Source organism: Pantherophis guttatus, chromosome 6 (genome assembly GCF_059756535.1).
Source record: "Pantherophis guttatus breed Tessera chromosome 6, ASM5975653v1, whole genome shotgun sequence".
NCBI lineage: Eukaryota > Metazoa > Chordata > Lepidosauria > Squamata > Colubridae > Pantherophis > Pantherophis guttatus.
The window spans coordinates 70381449-70400725 of record NC_142068.1 but is presented as its reverse complement, the minus strand read 5'-3'; the positions used below and the strand labels follow the sequence as shown (position 1 = coordinate 70400725).

General features: G+C 41.9%; 1 protein-coding gene across 5 annotated transcripts in view; it reads left to right on the top strand.

Moving 5' to 3' along the window:
* Window positions 1–19277, top strand: part of KIF20B (kinesin family member 20B) — a 66583-nt gene that overhangs the window by 30663 nt on the left and 16643 nt on the right. For all 5 annotated transcript variants that reach the window (XM_034430375.3, XM_087871729.1, XM_087871730.1 and 2 more), the window contains exons 19-27: window positions 1041–1170; window positions 3944–5036; window positions 8289–8427; window positions 9614–9736; window positions 10279–10336; window positions 10773–10898; window positions 11842–11981; window positions 14496–14651; window positions 16887–17054. In XM_034430375.3, coding sequence (XP_034286266.2) covers window positions 1041–1170; window positions 3944–5036; window positions 8289–8427; window positions 9614–9736; window positions 10279–10336; window positions 10773–10898; window positions 11842–11981; window positions 14496–14651; window positions 16887–17054 — 2133 coding nt within the window. The remainder of the gene's footprint in view (window positions 1–1040; window positions 1171–3943; window positions 5037–8288; window positions 8428–9613; window positions 9737–10278; window positions 10337–10772; window positions 10899–11841; window positions 11982–14495; window positions 14652–16886; window positions 17055–19277) is intronic.

Genomic DNA, 19277 nt, shown 5'->3' with positions numbered 1-19277 from the left:
GTTACCATGTAAAGCAGTTATCTAAAGTTGAGCCTGCTCCTCAAAGTAGATAATTGGAAACAGTGTTTATGTTTTATGAATAAAATCTGAAGGAAAATATTTTATGATAATGAAAAGACAAAGAATTATAGAAGAGAGGTGAGGTTATATATAGATCCACTGTGTGGGACCCATTATAGGAGCGTAGGGACACTCGATCCCACAGCCAACTCTGTTTTTATTTTCCACATAAGATCCTATAAAAGTTATCTGATCCTATGCATCACAACAGGGAGCAATCTAGGGAATAAAGTGTTCTTTTTTTCTTATTTGTCCGCATCAAGTTTGAGATGAGAGCACTAACATTCTTATGGTATTGGAAGGGAGCAATTGCCAAATTACTAAGAAGTTATCATACTTACTCAGTCCCTATATCCATTAGTGTCACTAATATTCTATGCAGAAATAATAGTTTTGGTGACCCTACCAAAGATAAGGTAAGGTAAAGGAGGCCCTGCAAATTTTACTGCACTAATCATTGCTGGCCATAGGGGGCAGTGTTTATCTCCATTTCAAGGCTGTTGAGCCAGCGCTGTACAAAGATATTTCTGCAGTCATGTGGCCAGCATGACATCAAGGAGTGCTGTTATGCTGTTACCTACTCACCAAAGTGGTACCTATTTATCTAGTTGCATTTGCATGCTTTCAAACTGCTAGGTTGGCAGGAGCTGGAGTGAAAATGGGAGTTCACCCTGTCGTGCGGTGCTTAAGTCTCGAACATGGGCTGTTTGCTTTCCAGCCGACAAGTCCAGTGTCTGAACTGCTGAGCCACCTCATCGCCCAAGGTGTAAGGAGTTAGTGAAACTTAGCAGAGTATCTAAAATAAGTGATCTTGACAAACATTGTTTGGAATGCTACATTCCAGTGTCCGTGAGTAGCAATAGGGGGAAAAATCCTATTTATCTTCTTTATTGTAGGACTCATTTAAACTAGAAATGGCAAAGCAGGTGAATTGTTAATGATTCTGACCTTAAAATATTGGCTTCTTTATTTTAATGCAGGAGATCGCCATTGCAACTATAAAACAGCAGATGGAGGAGGAAAACGGCAGTGAATCCAAGGAGAAAAGCGTTGGCTCAAGAAGGAAACGATATTTAGAAAGGGATGAAGAAGGCCCCCCTTCAAAGCAAGGTATCACTTCCTCTTCTGCATATTCCTAAAGGCTGCTGAGGTCAAAAATTACTTGTATATCAAAATGAAAAGTTAATAAAGTACAGAATTAAATATTGAAAACCAGAAGACGGCTGTCACATCAGATGTGCATCTTGCATGAACTCTTATTATTTTTATTTTGTAAAAATCAGAAATAAACAATTTTAAATGGAACATCGCCTTTTCCATGTAGTATGTGCGTTTCTCATCAGAGTGGTGCAGTGGCCTAGAGGTGGAGCTCTCGACTCACAATCAGGAGACTGAGTTCAATCCTAGGTAGTGGCTGATATTTCTCTCTCTGGGCACAATGAGAAAATATCTGCAGCAGACTCCGCATTGGCGATAGGAAGGGCATCCGGCCAGTAAACACTGCTCCATTCAGTTGCCCCGACTCCACCCCGATGCAAGGGATTACGGGGTCATTAAAAGACAAAAATATATATGTGTGATTCTCATCAAATTGATGTCGTGATCCATCTTCTGTTTTGTGAATCTGCTGGGTCTACTCAAGTGTGTGTCTCTGTGCATATGCATGTAATTTTGATTCTCCTAATGAACTTAGTCAATGGAAATTCCAAGATCCTATCTTTGTGAGTCTATTAAAAACGTTATGCTTCCTTTAGTAAGAGAGCTGGCTTGCTGTGCAAGAATCCTGCATCTTTTCCATCTGAATTATTCTTCCCATTTTTTCCCCCCAGTTAGCAATTTACATGGTAGTTAATGTTTTTGGTTTGGAATTCATACAGCCCCCCCAAAAAAAAATCATTGTTAGAGAATCTTTAAAGGTCACCAGAATAAGACCTATTACTTTGTAGTACATGCCAAGTATATGAATTGACTAATCTCTGCCCCATTTATCTGGATCAGTGCTTCTCAACTTTAGCAACTATACGTTGTATGGACTTTAAGTCCCTAAATCTGTAGCTATTACTGGCTGGGGAATTCTGGGAATTGAAGTCCACACATCTTACATTTGTAAAGATTGAAAATCACTGGTCTACTCTAGACTATCATGTAGATGATAGTCTAGAGTGTCAAAAATCCTAAAGCAAGAACTTATGATAAGGACTCAACATACATTGAGCACAAAATTTCTGTTGCTAAGTGAAACATTTGTTAAGTGAGTTTTGCCCCGTTTTACGACTTTTCTTGCCACCATTGCTAAGTGACTCACTGCAGCTGTTAAGTTAGTGACACCGTTGTTAAGTGAATCTGGTTTTCCCCATTGACTTTGCTTGTCAGAAGGTCGCAAAAGGGAATCGCATGCCTCCCACCCCCACCCCCGGGACACTGCAACCGTTGTAAATATGAATCAGTTGCCAAGCATCTGAATTTTGATCACGTGACCATGGGGATGCTGCAATGGTCATTAAGTGTGAAAAACGGTCATAAATCATTTTTTTCAGAGATGTTATAACTTTGAATGGTCACTAAATGAACTGTTGTAAGTCAAGGACTACCTATATCAATCTTTTGAAAGCACAAAGGTTATGGGGAAAGACTTACATTTGTCCCTCTATTTTGTCATTGAATACAATCTAATGGTTGTGTGTGTGTATGTGCCTTTGTATGTTTTTCTTCATCATTCCTTTTCAGATGTGTGCTAAATACCATTTGGCTATATCTGGACTAGCAATTTCAGGTTTCAATTACTAGTGATTACTTCGGACTTTATGATTTATATCGATATTGTTTCCTGATTGCTTATTTGTACCCTATGACTATCATTAAGTGTTGTACCTTATGATTCTTGATGAATGTATCTTTTCCTTTATGTACACTGAGAGCATATGCACCAAGACAAATTCCTTGTGTGTCCAATCACACTTGCCCAATAAAAAATTATATTCTATTCTATTCTAGAATGGCTATCCACATTATTCTCCTTGAGTAGGAAGAAATTTTTTTGGTGGGTCAATATTGCCCTGCTATATAAAAACACTACAGATTCCTTTTTGCAATTTATGCTATTAACATTTGGTCTGTAGAGATTTAAAGTTGCTATTTTTTGCAGCTAATGTTTTTATTAATGTAATTGCAAACCCAGTAGAATGTTTTATAAAATTCCCCGCCCCCCAAAGTTATAGAGAACACAATATATTTGAAAGTATATTACAGTAAGATAAAAATAGCAACAACACTTAGTCTTACTGGTATATACCGCTTCATAGTGCTTTTACAGACTTCTCTAAGCGGTTTACAGAGTCAACATATTGCACCCAACAATCTGGGTCCTCATTTTACTGACCTCAGAAGGACGGAAGGCTGAGTCAACCTTGAGCCATTCAGGATTGAACTCCTGGCAGTGAGCCTGCAGTACTGCATTCTAATCACTGTGCCGCCACCACGACTCTTTATGTAAAAATCAAATAACTATATAATGTTTTATTTCTTTGACAGCAACAAATAAGGAAATAAAGACTTCAGGAAGTTTTATGGTGTCTAAACTGTATATTCACTTAGACTTCTGCCTCAAGCAGTGCTATCACTGCAGATAAGCTAGAATGCACAACAGTGTCAATTTTTTAAATAGTTGCCCAAGGATAGTTAATAGACTAGACTTGACTAGACATGTAAGGCAAGTCAGCTGTCTGGTTTTCCAAAAATTGATTTGAAGGAAACAAGGAACTAAAAATGATCTCTAAAATACCATTTTCAGATCCTTTATTCATGGGGCAATTTTTTAAAAAGGTTGTTACAAATATGTTGGCAGTTGACAGTTGAATAAAATTCATCTTTTTAATTTTTGTAGGATTCATTCACCACAGTTCTAAAGATGCCATAGTCTCAGAGAAAGCTGATGAAACACAACCCAGCCCTTTGAAGGAAAAGGGAGACATGGTGGCCTTGGAGGAAAAAATTAAAATGCTAGAAGTTCAGGGGGCCTCACTCAGAGAAAAATTAGAAAAAGAGGAAAACGAGAAGGAGGGATTTTCCAGTGAAATTGCTAGATTGTCTCAAGCTCTTTCTTTAGAAAAGGAAAGAGTTTCTGGCTTGAATAGGGAGCTCCAGCAACAGCAGACAATTCAAGAGCAGGCAACACTTGAATTAGCTATGCTGAAAGAGAGAAATAAGAGTCAGGAGGAGAAAATTCAGATTCTGCTTCAAAAAATAAGAGATAGCCAAATCACTGTAGAAGAAAAATCACAGGTAAAGACACTTGAAGCAGAATTGGGTTTATTGAACAGGTTAGGGTCACATTGCCCTGTGGTAGATATTGACTTGTCAAGAGACGAGCCTTTGCCAAGTCGTATTATTAATGCTGATCAAAAGAGCTCATTCCATTGTAGCATTGAAGGCATCTGGAAAATAAGCCAGCAGATGATTAATGCCTCATCTCAAAAAAGCAGTTGCATTGCAGACCTCATGCAACAGGTTGAACGGTTACAGAGGAAAACGTCCGAGGCCGATAAAGAGAATTCTCAGCTGAAGTTGAAACTGAGCGAAACTGTAAGTCAGAGAGATGTGTTTGCACAGGAGAAGACATCCCTCCTTAATCAGCTGAGGGACCTAGAGCAGAAAAATGCTTTTTATGCTGAAAAATGTAAGGAAGAGGAAAATAGAGCAGTTGAGAGAATAAAAACAAATGAGGACTTCTTGGAACAGTGTAGGACAAAAGATGTCAGAATAGTTTCTTTAGAGCAAACGGTGAAAGATAAAGATTCAGCCATTTTAGTGATGAGACAGTCCGTTCAAGACGTGGAGGAGAAGCTTGGCCTTTCAGAAGCTAAAATAGAAAAATTCATGGATCAGGAATCACAACTGAAAGTGGAAGTTCTAGACCTGAAGAGATTGAATGAAGTTGAAAGAGAGAAGAGAGAAGAGTTAAAGCAAGTCACGAAAGAGTAAGTTTTTATTATATCTTCCTGCTAAATAATACATGGATACGAATATAAATATTGGGTGAAATTAGACCATCTACATACTGTTTCCTTTCTCCCAAGAAATGCTTAATCTAGGATAGATTTTCAAGCGGATGTTTTCTAGGAGTTGAACTCCCACTTCTGGGCTTCCGTAATTAAAGTCATTGACTGATCTATTGTCTTAATAGAAGTTGGTCAATTTCCTGTTCCCTTGATTCTGTGTCAAAAGACCAAGAAAAATAACCGCATTTCTCCTGGTCATCTCTGAACCCTTTTCTAAAACTTACGTGAAAGTGGCCTAAACGAATGAAAGTGGCCAAAATGAGTATAATAACTAGTAATAGTGATAAAGGACCAAAACACAAGCCAGCAAAGCTGCTTGCATGCCCCAGTAGCTTTGGGGCATGCACTATAATAGGGGTTGCTTCTCAATAAACAGCAACTTGGGAATGGGTTGTATATTTTATTTTGGACAAAATGCTATAGAAGTGGCAGCCCTTCCAAGTAGACCAGGCTAAGAAAAAAAATACCATGTACATCACTGTTACCTTTATTGTAAAGCTTTAGAAACAAAACCTTGCAGGTCTAAACGTGCTTCTGTTTTTGTTCATGTGTGATCTAAGGAGGGGTTTATCAGAATAGAATAGAATAGAATAGAATAGAATAGAATAGAATAGAATAGAATAGAATAGAATAGAATAGAACAGAACAGAACAGAACAGAACAGAACAGAACAGAACAGAACAGAACAGAACAGAACAGAATAATTGGAAGGAACCTTGGAGTCTTCTAGTCCAACCCCCTGCTTAGGCAGGAAACCCTATACCATTTTAGACAAATCTCTTCTTAAAAACTTCCAGTGTTTGAGCATTCACAACTTCTGGAGGCAAGTTGTTCCACTGATTGATTTTCACTGTCAGGAAATTTCTCCTTAGTTCTAGGTTGCTTCTCTCCTTGATTAGTTTCCACCCATTGCTACTTGTCCTACCCTCGGGTGCTTCGGAGAATAGTTTGACTTCCTCTTCTTTGTTGCAGCCCTTGAGATATTGGAACACTGCTATCATGTCACCCCGAGTCCTTCTTTTCATTAAACTAGACATACCCAGTTCCAGCAACTGTTCTTTATATGTTTTATCCTCCAGTCCCCTAATCATGTTAGTCAATCCTAAATACGTTACATTACATTTTTGACCTGGGCTCAGACCCTCTTTTTCCCCCCAACTGTGCCTTGTTGGTGGTTTTTCCTCCTGTCCCAGAAGGTGCCTCTGCCCTCTACAAGAACATCATGCTTAGCAAACTAATTAAATAAGTAGCATAAAAGAAGATCAAAACTCATGCTCAAATAATACTCATGAATGGATTTTGCCTCAACTGGAGGAAGGTATTGAATAGGTTTTCTGATACATGTAATCTTAAAAATATTTTTGTTAATGATTGAATGTTGAAGTGAGGGGATGCATACCAGATCTGAAGAGGGTATAAAGCTCTATGGAATAGCTAATGCCTTACAAAACAGAAACAAAATAGAGTTAAGATCTTGCTAGATTAGAGAAATGGATTGACAAATGCCATGTTCTTTAATCTGGAAAAAGAGACCAGTGTGCCACATTTTGAATGGGGGAGGATGTTTGTATTTAGAAGAGAAAATTAATGCATTCTGCTTCTGGCCATTGTCTAGCCATTAATGCAAATTGTGGCAGCTAGCCGCTAAGGTATGTTAAAAAAAAAGTTAAAGGTTGCTAGTTGTTGCATCTGCATAATTTAAGATGCTAGTTTTAACTTTAAAATCCCTGAACAGCTTAGGCCAGTGATGGCTAACCTTTTTGCCGTTACGTGCCAAAAGCAGGGGAGCATGGGGGGATTGTGTGCGCACATGCCTACACCCATAATTCAATGGGCCCTGCCCCCGTGCATGTGCACAGGACCCCCCCCCCCCGCACTCCCCAACTTTTAGCACGCGATGGCATGGTGGGCCTGTTTTTCGCCCTCTGGAGGGCCTCCGGGGGCTGGGGTAGGCCATTTTCGCCCTCCCCAAGCTCCTAGAAAGCATCTGGAGCCTGGGGAAAGCGAAAAACGGGCCTTCCGATCCCACTGGAAGTTGGCAAAAGGACCATTTCCGGCCTCTGGAGGGCCTCCGGGGGGGGGAAGGGGGAGGCCATTTTCACCCTCCCCAGGCTCCTAGAAAGCCTCTGGAGCCTGGGGAGAGCAAAAAATGGGCCTTCCCTACCCCACTGGAGGCCCTCCGAAGGCTGGAAACAATCTGTTTCATGACTTCTGGTGGGCCTGGAAGGCCCGAAAATCAGCTGGCCGGCACACGATTGCATGCTGGAGCTGAGCTAGGGCAACGCTCGCGTGCCCACCGATATGGCTCCATGTGCCACCTGTGGCACGCGTGCCATAGGTTCGCCATCACGGGCTTAGGCAATTTTAGAGAAGCTGTTTCTCAATAGGAACATGTCCAGACCTGTCTGGAAAGACACCGAATCTGCGAGAAGATCTCTATGGAACTGCATGGAACACAAGTAGCGATAACAAAATTGCAAATTTGGTTGATTTGGCTGGACTTCTCATGTAACACTGCTTGGAATCCAAAAGCGGTGGTGTTTGTGAAAGAGAAAAATGGAAGATTTCTATAGAAATCTAAATTACTGTCCTTGGTGAGTTTTTTCTAACTATTGTTAGTCATGGTTGATAGTCTATAGCTTTAGTTCAATTTATACCTCATAGATAATCTACATATATTTTCTGATCCTTTTTGGCTTTCCCTAAATATCCTTAAACAACATTATTTCTTTGTTCTATTTCCTGATCATATACCAAATAGGTATGCTAAGTTTCTCCTGTCTATTTTTTTTTAATAACCCCCGGAAACATAACTAACAAAACTTATAAAATTGGAGATGAATATTTTAGGCCCATGCAAGGGTCACTGCTTGCCATGACTTTGTGGTACTGGAGTGGGCCCCAAATGCCCTGGGACTCTTGGAAGCAAAGACCAACCTGAAAAATTAAAAGGCACAAATAATTGCTCATTCCTATCCGAGAAGAATATTTTCAAGGTAAGAAATAGAGATGGAGCCATTTTACCTGTATCTTGCTATTGAAATACGTTTGACTCTTGGCTCTGTTCCTGATTTGTTAAACTAGATCTCTGCCGCTTAGGGAGTTATTTCTAAAAAACTTCACTCTGTCTTTCTCGCACTCACGCACAGTTGTTGTTTGTTTCTCTTTCAGATTGAAAGAAGAGCTATCAAAAAGTACTGATCTTTCTTCCCGTCTACAAGCAGAAATCCAGCAGAAAGATGAAGAATATGCAGATTTGAAGGAGAAGTTGGCTGATACCAAAAAGCAGATTGAACAAGTTCAAAGACAGGTCTGAAAGAGGGGAAAAATTTCTTTTTCTGTCATTCTGTATGTAACTCTACTTTTGTCTTCTGCACTTACAGGTTGTCCTCGACTTACAACAGTTCGTTTAGTGGCCAGTCAAAATTACAACAGCACTGAAAAAAGTGACTTATGACCTTTTTTCACACTTACAACCATTACAGCTCAGCAACTGGTTCATATTTATGACGGTTGCCGTATCCCAGAGTGGCATAATCACCATTTTTGACCTGACAAACAAAGTCAATGGGGAGTCCAGAGTCGCTTCACAACGCCATTGCTAACTTGACAACTGCAATGATTCACTTAACAACTGTGGCAAGAAAGATTGTAAAATGGGGCAAATCTTACTTAACAAATGTTTCATTTAGCAACAGAAATTTTAGGCTCAATTGTGGTCGTTAAGTCGAAGACTGCCTGTACTTCTAATTCGGTTAGTCATGCTTGAAGATGTAAAATTGGATTAAATTGAAGCATTCCAGGAAGAAACTGAACAGATTGGCCTTCCATGGTCATCAGTTGAGAACCTTGTTTGAAAGTTTATTGATGGTGGTGGATATCTTTTTTTTTTTTAATTTGATTTATATGCCGCCCTTCTCCGGAGACTCAGGGCGGCTTACAATGCGTTAAGCAATAGCCTTCATCCTTTTGTATATATTTATACAAAGTCAGCTTATTGCCCCCACAAACTGGGTCCTCATTTAACCTACCTTAGAAAGGATGGAAGGCTGAGTCAACCTTGAGCCTGGTGAGATTCGAACTTACAATAATTACAGACAGCTGGTGTTAATCACAATGCTATTAGTCTGCTGAGCCACCAGGCCCCCTCAAAACTTTTGTTTGAGTTTTGTTCAAAGCCTCTTTAGGCCAACATCACTGGGCAATTTCCATTCCCACTGGTGTAACAAAACTATCAACTCCCAGATTTTTCTGGCTCTTTCCTTTTTTTCCTTGCAGTTTATCCAGATCAAGATTTTTTTTCCTCCTTGCTATTAGATGTTCCTTTTCTGCTTTCAAAAGATGACACATGTTCCTGCTGGACGTCATCTCTCTGCTCACATCGATGCTTGATTTGCCCTCCTTCTCTGTATTTCAAATTGCAACCCAGATATGTGGGGAAAGTAGCACTCTCTCTCCAACTGGGTATAATGTATCCCCATTGAATCTTTTTACAGGTGAGCAGCATGCGTGCTGAAGAGAAATTGCTGCGGAGTAAAGTTAATGAACTTGAGAAAGCCAAAGGCCAGCTAACTGAAGAGCTGGATCTCAAGCAGCGGACGATCCAGCAATTTAAGAAGGTGCCACAGAAAGTTTCAATTTGGGTAACATGTAGGGGGAAGGATTGAAGATGACTTCAGTAACATGGCTCTTTTAGGGCAGTCTGTCCTTTGTGCGTAAACCCCTAGTGAAGACAGTCGGTACTTTGCCGTGAAGCTCCTTGTGAAGACAGTCGGAGTTTTGCGCGTGAAGCTCAAAAGACACATGCTTTGCATGTGAAACTCCTTGTAAAGATAGGGTTTTGCGCATGAAGCTCCTAGTGAAGGCAATCAATGTTTACGTGTGAAACTCCTTGTGAAGACGGGGCTTTGTGTGCGAATCTTCTAATGAAGGCAGTTGGTGCTTTGCGTGTGATGGCAGTGAAGGTCCAGAGAGATCCACTCAAAGACAGACTGAATTTAATGTGGTTTACTGCTCTGTGTATTTAGGACTGCTACCTGCCACTGAGCACAGTGATTCTGACTTTAGAATTACCCAGTTTTTATGGGTTTTTTTTTTAAAAAAACTTTTACAAAATGTTTAGTGTCTATGTCTGATGTTTTTATTTTTGTGTCCAAATCAGGATGATCTAAGTAAGAAGTTGGAGGACCTTTTACAGCAGTACCAGAAATCGTGTGAAGGTATGTAACAATGCTTCTGAATGTTGTAAATCAGTGTTTCTCAACCTTGGTAGCTTGAAGATGAGTGGACTTCAACTCCCAGAATCCCCCAGCCAGCGCTGCTGGCAGGGGGATTCTGGGAGTTGAAATCCACCCATCTTCAAGCTACCAAGGTTGAGAAACACTGTTCTAAATGATTCTGCTTCTTCTCTCTGGATTTTATCATTTTGCTAATCTATATATGGTGTTGATATGAAGTACTATATCAATAAAACCCCTGCTCCTCACATTTGCATGCCTCCTTTCTGCATAGAGCAGGAAGCTGAAGCAGGGAATCACTCGGGTTAGAAAAGTGGTCCTGAGGCCCACAGCCATTTTCTCCCTGCTCCCCAAAGAATTCACTGGAAGGACTGCACGGAAGGTTTACAAGAGTAGCCATTTTTATTTCAAACTTTAGATGTACGTTGCAAAGAGAAGACCATTGACGACATGAGACTGACCTTAGAGGAACAAGAACAGACTCAGTCTGAACAAGATCAAATTCTTCAGGCCACGTTAGCAGAGAATGAAAGATGTAAAACAGGTAAGCCACAAAACAGGTAAGCCACAAAAGAGCCTTGGTGGCGCAGCAGACTAAAGTGCTGTTAAGTAGCACCAGTTGCCTGCAATTAGTGCAAGTTCAAATCTCACCAGGCTCAAGGTTGACTCAGCCTTCCATCCTTTCGAGGTAGGTAAAATGAGGACCCGGATTGTGGGGGCAATAAGCTGACTTTGTATAAAAAAGAACACCGCTTGGGGGGGGGGGGGGGCAAAAGCCCTACTAAGCAGGTATATACAATAGTATGAAGGCTATTGCTTAACGCATTGTAAGCCGCCCTGAGTCTCTGGAGACGGGCGGCATATAAATCGAACAAATGAATGAATGAATGAGTGAATGAATGAATGAATGAATAATAAACAAACAAACAAACAAACAAATAAATAAATAAATATGCATTATTCCTATGCTCCCTTACACAAATGCCAGGCGACCTTTGAAGCTGAGATGTAGAATTCAACAATAGGTAGTCCTCGAGTTGCAACAGTTCATTTAGTGGCTGTTCAAAGTGACAACGGCACTGAAAAAAGTGACTTATGCCCATTTTTCACAGTTACAACCTTTGCAGCATCCCCATGATCAGGTGATCAACTGGTTGATATTTGTGACTGTTGCTGTGTCCCAAGGTCACTTTTTGTGACCTTCTGACAAGCAAAGTCAATGGGAAAGCCAGATTCACTTAACAACCGGGTTAATAACTTATCAACTGCACTGTTTCATTTAACAACTGAGGGAGAATTTAATCATGAAAGTTGCACCCTTTGTTTCACATGCCAGGAAATTTGACCTATCTAGTCTCTTGATCATTTGAAGTTTCATCTTGCAATCTTTGTAGGCAAATTGTGACTGTCTTCAGTTGCTGCTAATGGGATTCATTTGCTCTCTTGCAATTGTATGTCATCTTGCTAATGCACATGTTTTGCTGTAGAATTGAAAGAATGGGAGAGAAGATGCCAGGAGCTAAAGGAGCAGAAGAATGATCTGAGGCCACAGGACATGAATGAAGGCTGTGAAAAAGACACCAACTTGCTTCACAAACAATTAAAACAATTGCAAGAGAAATTAGAGGTAATGCATCAGATCCTGTCACATTTAGTGGCAAATATGAGACTTCATGCCAAACTACTTGTGAAGATCATGTGCTTGTTTAATTTGTTTCTCCAAAAAAAAAAAAAAAAAGAGCTAATAAACTTGGCATTGGTAGTCTTGACAGACCAAGGATTTTTATAACAGTATGATCAAAACGGCATGATTCTAATTTTTACAAATTTCAGTTCCCCACTAACTACACTTAGGTTCTTGGGTAGGATCAGGGGTGAAATGCTCCTGGTTTGGACCAGCTCGGCCGATCCGGTATGAATGACGGCTGCTGGTTCAGAGAACCGGTAGCAATTATCTCTGGTGGCCCCGCCCCCACCCGCCCGGTTGCCCGGTCCCGCCGCCTCCGTGCACTGCGCTTGTAAGGGGCCGCCACCGCTGCTCTTGTCGCCGCCGCTCTCATCGCCTTCCCTCCCTGCCTGTCTGCAGCCGTCCACCTGCCCTCCTGGAGCACTGCCGCGCCGTCGCCATTCGCTGTCTTCCGTCTCCTGCCGCAAAATGAAAGCGAACGGCAGCAATGGTGCTTCGGGAGGGTAGGTGGACATATTCATTATAGTTGTCAGCTGCAGACGTCCGCCTGCCCTCCCGAAGCATCACCGCGGTGAACAAAAGAACCCCATTGCTTCGCGCCTCCTCTTGCAGCCAAACGCACCCAGCCATGCGTGCCCTTTCCTTAAATGGGCTGTGCATGGGGCACTTGGGGAGAGCGAGCAAGAGAGCTCTCCAACCTGTTTTTGTGTGTGGGAGGGAGGGAGGGAGGGAGGCAGCGATCTGAAGCCGAGGCACCTAAACTTCTGGCAGCGGTGGGGGTGGCTTCTGAGCAGCCCTGAGTCAGCCAGACTCACCTGACCTACTCTCCTCGTCCGTTTCCCCCCCCCCCACTCAACCAGTGGCAGGCTTTGCGGGACAACAGGGCCTCTCATTTTTCCCACGGCGCGGCATACGCTTGTTACCTCTGCTTGTCTGCTTGCAAGCGGTGATCTTCTCTGCTTCTCTCGGTATGCTGGTGCTGGCACCATGGATGCATAGCTTTCGGGGCTGAGCGGGGCAGTCACGCCACTCCCCCTCGCTTCCTCAAGTGCAAAGCTGAGGCTGTGCGCTTCCTCACTGGGCTGGCCACCGGCAAAGAGCCACAAGCCCAACAGCCGCTCAATGCTCCGTGCACATCATAGTCCAGCCACCGGTGGGGATGGAGCAGCCAGCCCAGGGGCAGGTATGATTCCCGTGGGCCCTGCCGCTGCTTGAGCAGATAGGATGGGTGCATTTGGCTGCAGGAGGAGGCCCGGGTGGAAGGCGGCTTTTTCTGCAGCATCTCCCTCCCCTCTTTGGATCACCATGCAAGGGGGAGGCTCTGCCTTTGCAGAAACGGGGCAGGCGGTTTGTACGGAGCATTGGCGGGGGGGAGGATGTGCGGCCCTCCGGGATGAAGAAGCAGGGCAAGAGAAGGTTCCGAGGCAGTCAAGCCAGAGGGAAACTCAAAGCGTTGGGGGCTTCAGAAAGGCAGAATGTGCTTCAGAATGTGCAGCTCCTGACTCTAACAGTGAGTGACATGAGTGACATCATGTTGGCCATGCCCACCCGGTCACATGACCACCAAGCCACGCCCTCAGAACTGTTAGCAAAAAAAAAAAAATTAGATTTCACCCCTGGGTAGGACTATATGGGAAAACATATTTCCTTAGATGCTGTCAGCTCTAAAAGTGAAGGGCTTATTTGGTTTGTACTAATGTATTGTAATCCAATGCTAATGGCAAAAAGGAAGCTACCATTTTGAGCAGAATTGGTAAAAAGGACTGGGATGCCCACTCTTTAATCTTATTCAGCTAACTATTCAGTCTGTGAACAGGCTCATGAAAGAAAACAGAAGCCGATTCAAGGCAAATATTATTGGAGATGGAATAAAACCTGTTTCCCTTTCCAGTATATCAAAAAAGTGAATATATAGGCACCCTATACATGTGAATGGAGGCACATACAGCAGGGTGGGGTCAACAAATTCAAGATGGCAGTACAATGGTGCAATCAAAATTCTGCTTGTTTCTAGCTATGTTGGGCCTACAAACCTGAAATCACACCATTAGAGTTCCATCTTGCCTCTTGACAAAAGAGGTGATCTTACAACAAATAATGATCAGGAACGGAACACCCCCCCCCCCCCCCCCGGTGATTCTTTGATTAGAAACAGTTTTCATGAGACGCTCCCTTAGCTTTGTACAAAGTCTGTGTTTCTCCAATTCAGATGAAACAAGATGAGAGAAATGAAGAGAGAGCTCACAAACGCAGAACGTACTCCTTTGTCTGCTAGAGTTCAGTGTTACATGTAAATTTGATATTTAAACACATGCTCTTTTGACAGGAAGGCAGGCATGCTTTGAGGAATTTGGAGAGTGGGAACGGAGATTTTCACATCTCAATGATTTTGTCTCTAGAGCATTTTCAGTTCCATTAGAAGAAAAGGTGTAACTCTGATTCCTTTTAAAACAGGAAGGCAAAGAACAGCATGAAACTGATCATAGGAAGTGGCTGGCAGAAAATACGTTCCTTATAACTCAGGCGAAGGAAGCGGAAACTCTCCGTAACAAGGAGATGAAAAAATTTGCTGGAGATAAAGAATATTATGCCAAGCAACTCACAGAAGCAGTAAGTGAATTTTTGCTTGTTCTTTGTATCTCTGAAAAAAATCAAAGAGAAAGACTTGTGTATGAATGTCTTCCAATTTATCTTGTGCCTTACTGTTGAGCATATAATATCTGAAAAATACATGTGTGCCTAGACAAATTCTGTAAGATCACGCACGCACACGTACACATTATAATATGCTTCAGCTTTAAAAACTAGAAACTCCTTCAACAAGAGCAATACAGGGAGTTCTCAACGACCACAATTAGGCCCAAAATTTCTGCTGCTAAGTGAGACAGTTGTTAAATGAATTTTGCCCCATTTTATGACCTTTCTTGCCACAGTTGTTAAGTGAATCGCTGCAGTTGTTAAATTAGTAAAACGGTTGTTAAGTGAATCCGGCTTCCCCATCAACTTTGCTTGTCAGAAGGTCGCAAAAGGGGATTGCATGACTCTGGGACCCTGCAACCATCATAAATATGAATCAGTTGCCAAACATCTGAATTGACCATGGGAATGCTGCAACGGTCGTGATTGTGAAAACTGATCATAAATCAGGGTTTTTTTTAGTGTCATTGTTACTTCAAAAGGACACTAAACAAAACAAACCGTTGTCCCAAAGGTGCTTTTTCAGGAGGCAACTGGACTTCCTTGTTTTTTCTTTGAAGATGTTTCGCTTCTCATCCAAGAATCTTCTTCAGCTCTGACAGGATAGTGGGGAATGGTATCCTGTCAGAGCTGAAGAAGCTTCTTGGATAAGAAGCAAAACGTCTTCAAAGAAAAAACAAAGTTCAGTCGCATCCTGAAAAAGCACCTTTGGGACAACCATGACCTGGATGACTGAGAAGCTCTACAGACTTTTAAAACAAACTGTTGTTAAGTCGAGGACTGCCTGTAATAGTCTAAACATCGGGCTGACTTTGTGACCGATCATAATAATTTCTAAGAAATTCTAACTGGGCACCCAATGCAAGACTGCCTCTAAAAATTACACAGAAATGACAGTTGGCACGAAATGAATTCATGAAATTTCAACGGTGCTGAATGAAGGTATGACCCTTGTCCAAAGTTATAGCTGTTGCAGTGCCCCCATGCTCATGTGATCAAAATTCAGGCCTTTGGCAATCCACCCATCCTTACGACGGGCTGCAGGGACATTGCAACTGCTCCCACTCGCTATTTCTTCTCACTATCTCAGATGCTCAGCTGGCTCACCAATTGTAAAGTGAGTCCGGAGGCCTTGCCCCCTCCATCCTTATCCCCTTACTTTTGGGTTGTTCTGCAGCTGCTTATGGGCATGCCCAGCTGATGTGAGACATGGCTTTCCTACCAAAGCTGCATTGGGTCATCCTGCAAGCGAGTGCCATTCTTGCGGTCATTCAGAAGGTGCTTTTTCCAAATCATGCCAGGGCGGCCTCCCGCAACCCCTGAAGCTCGCTCTGCTTAATGACCCACTCAATCACTTAACAGCCACAATTGGGAGTGCCGTTATTGCAGTCGTTGAATGAAGCAGTCACAGGGTGCCTTGACTTATGATTGCAAACAACTTGCAATCAACATTCCAGGCTCAAAAGTCATATGACACTTTTAGGTTTTCTGTTTTGGTTACGTTTTGGAATGCAATCTAAAATGTTGGTTTTGACCTATATGTCTTTTATCCCGATATTTGTTGGCACCAAGGTATTTATATAAGACAGCCTTCCTTTGCTTTAAGTTAGTCCTCTCAATTCATCCTCCACTTATCCAATATGGACCTTTCAATGGTTCCCCAAATAAGGAAGGTGAAAAAAGTTAGGGTTTTGAGCAATGCTTTCTGAGGTAGTTCCAAGGTTTTTCAACATCTTCTTTTCTATATTAGATTTAGCACACATTAGCACTCTCATTGTTGGCCAAGGGTATCCATGGGATATGGTAAAAGAAATGTCAAGATGGCGGCCACAACAGTATGTTGCACTTAAAAAGCAGTCAAAGCTTTGATTGCATTGTACCATCATAACGTTTTTGACCATATCTATGGACACACCCACCTCATTGTTGGCCTTCCGGAGTTAAAAACAGATTTGCTCCCAAGGGCCATTGAGGAATGGTTACTCTTATATTTACCACTTTATGTCTATTTACCACTTTATGTCTCGTGGTTGTTTCTGTTGTTAATCGGCTTTTCTATTTTACTTTGTTTTTATGTTTGTAAACTACAAAGAATCATTCATGGTAAACACAACACATCCATCATCATCATCTCTGTTTTCTCTCCAGGAAAACCGTGTGGCAGAAAAAGACCATGACCTTCAAAGATGGCGGGTAGAAAGAGACCAGTTGGTGGCAGCTCTGGAAGTTCAGCTGAGTTCTCTAATCTCAAGTAACGTACAGAAAGATAAAGAAATGGAAGAATTGAAAAAGATGATACCGCAATCTTCTGGGAAGGTTTGTATAGTATTGCAACTATCCTTCAGAAGTCTTTTTTCTCCGCTATTCTCAATTTGCCTACCATGGGAGCACAGGTGTGGTTAAAAAAAAAAGAAGACAAAGTTCTTGTCAAGGTAATCAAAGGCCTGTTGATTTCTACATACATGCATATTGATTTCCTTGCTGTGGTGACCATCTGGCATGTTCTACGAACACTCATGTCTTCCTTTTGCCACTTCACAACATTGATTAATTGATGTACACGTCACTTGACTTCCAGTGACAGCTTATAAGAAAACAGGAGAATTATAAAAGAATAAAGGAATGTAGCAATAAAAGAAGATAACCCAGAAAGCAGAGAGATGGGAAAACTGAGCAGCAACAAAACACATATCTATTCCTTGGAAGTAGCTACACTCATTTTAACTAAAGGCCTGGTTGACGAGCCAGGTCTTCAAGGCCCTCCAAAATGCCAGTAGGATGGGAACCACCCAGGTTTTTTTGGGATGGTGGTAGTGGAGGAAACCTCATTCCAGAGGGCATGTCTTGTGGAAGCCTTTTGGGGAGTTGTGGAGGGCCTGGAGAACAACTTTACCTTCACAAGGAAACCTTTGGAGGCAAAACACTCATTGATTGTCAGGAAAATAGACACACTATTTCAACTAACATGATACTAGGAAACATCTGCCTTATGCAGAGATGAGTATAGCCTACATGGTTGCACAACTAGAAGGACTGATGTCAATCACACTTGCATTGTGTGACTCTCTGAGGAAGAATTTCTGGGGAATGGCCTTGAGAGAAATTCCTAGTTACATCTGGGTGGCCACCAAGGGACGAATGTTGAAATAAATAAGATGGTGGGTTAAGCAATGGGGATTTTTGTTCTAATCCAGCCCTGACACAAGGTTAGTGTTTTCTGTGGTTGTTTTTAAGAAATTATCAGTAGCTTCACAGAGCCCTGTAGGTTACATAGCTAAGCACTGCATTCTCCACATCCTTTGGCTGCAGGCCAAGCTCTTGATATTTAAAGTTGCTGACTGAAAGTTCACAAGAATCTAGTGCGACCTTTGAAGGTACAAAATCACCACCAGTCTGTATCTTTCTTCTCTCCCCAATTCTAAGTGCTTCCACAGCATAGGCTGGTTTGGAACTATCAGGTCACAGCCACAACCAATAATAACGACAATCATGAATTTATTCTGATACAGACAGTCCTTGATTTACAACCATTTGCTTAACAATGGTTCAAATTAATGGTAGCCTTGGGATGGATGCTTTATGATGTGTAAAGCACTTCCAAGTGTTGCGAAAAGTTGCCTACACCTCCTGATTACATGATCGAGATCTGGATGATTGAGAACCATTATCCTTATGACCAATTGCTAAACTCACCATGATCGTGTGATCTCCATTTGCAATCTTCTTTGCTGGCTTTCCCAGAAAGCAGTTAAGACAAGGAAGGTTGCAAGCTGTGGCTGCCAGCCAAGAGGACTGCCAGCCTCTCGTTTCTGGGGTATGGCTGAAAGAGTTGCCTATTGGGAAGATTTCAGCTCTGGGTGGAACTCAAACTCTCCGGCAGCCAACTTTTTCACTCTGTCCTAATGGCGAGATTGCTTAATGACCGCAACTGGCAGTTCTGGGATTGCAGTTGTTGAGCACGGCAGCAACGTGAGCATCTTGCTTAACGACTGCTTCATTCAACAATTGATGATCCTGTCCCAATTGTGGCTGTAAATCGAGGATTACCCATAGGCAGGTTTTCCAAAAGGCCTTCCAAAGCTTTTAAACACAGACTGATTTCAAAGATCAACACTTTCACAATTAAAACAATAATGTAAATGCAGACAGCCTTTTCTCTAGGGTTAGGTGGATATTTTTTTTGATTCCTTTAACATAATTGGAGAACATTTAAAGGCCAAACTAATATTTTAGGTTTTGTGGTGACTTAACGCATCCAATTTGCCACATAAATTTTTGGCAAAAAATTGATTGGGGAACGTGTAAGTTTCAAGTGTTCCCTTTAAAATGTTGCAGTTCAACAAAAACTCTGGTCCAAAATCAAGTTTTCAGTGTTGTAAATTTGAACAGTAAATGAATTGTTTTACTCTCTACCTGACTTCCATTTTATCTATAACATTTATCGATAAAATCCTCCATAGCATAGCCTAGCACAGAATGTCAAGAGCTGCCTTGCCAGAATTAAACCCTCCATCCAGTCCAAATGTTTAGGAAGAGCCT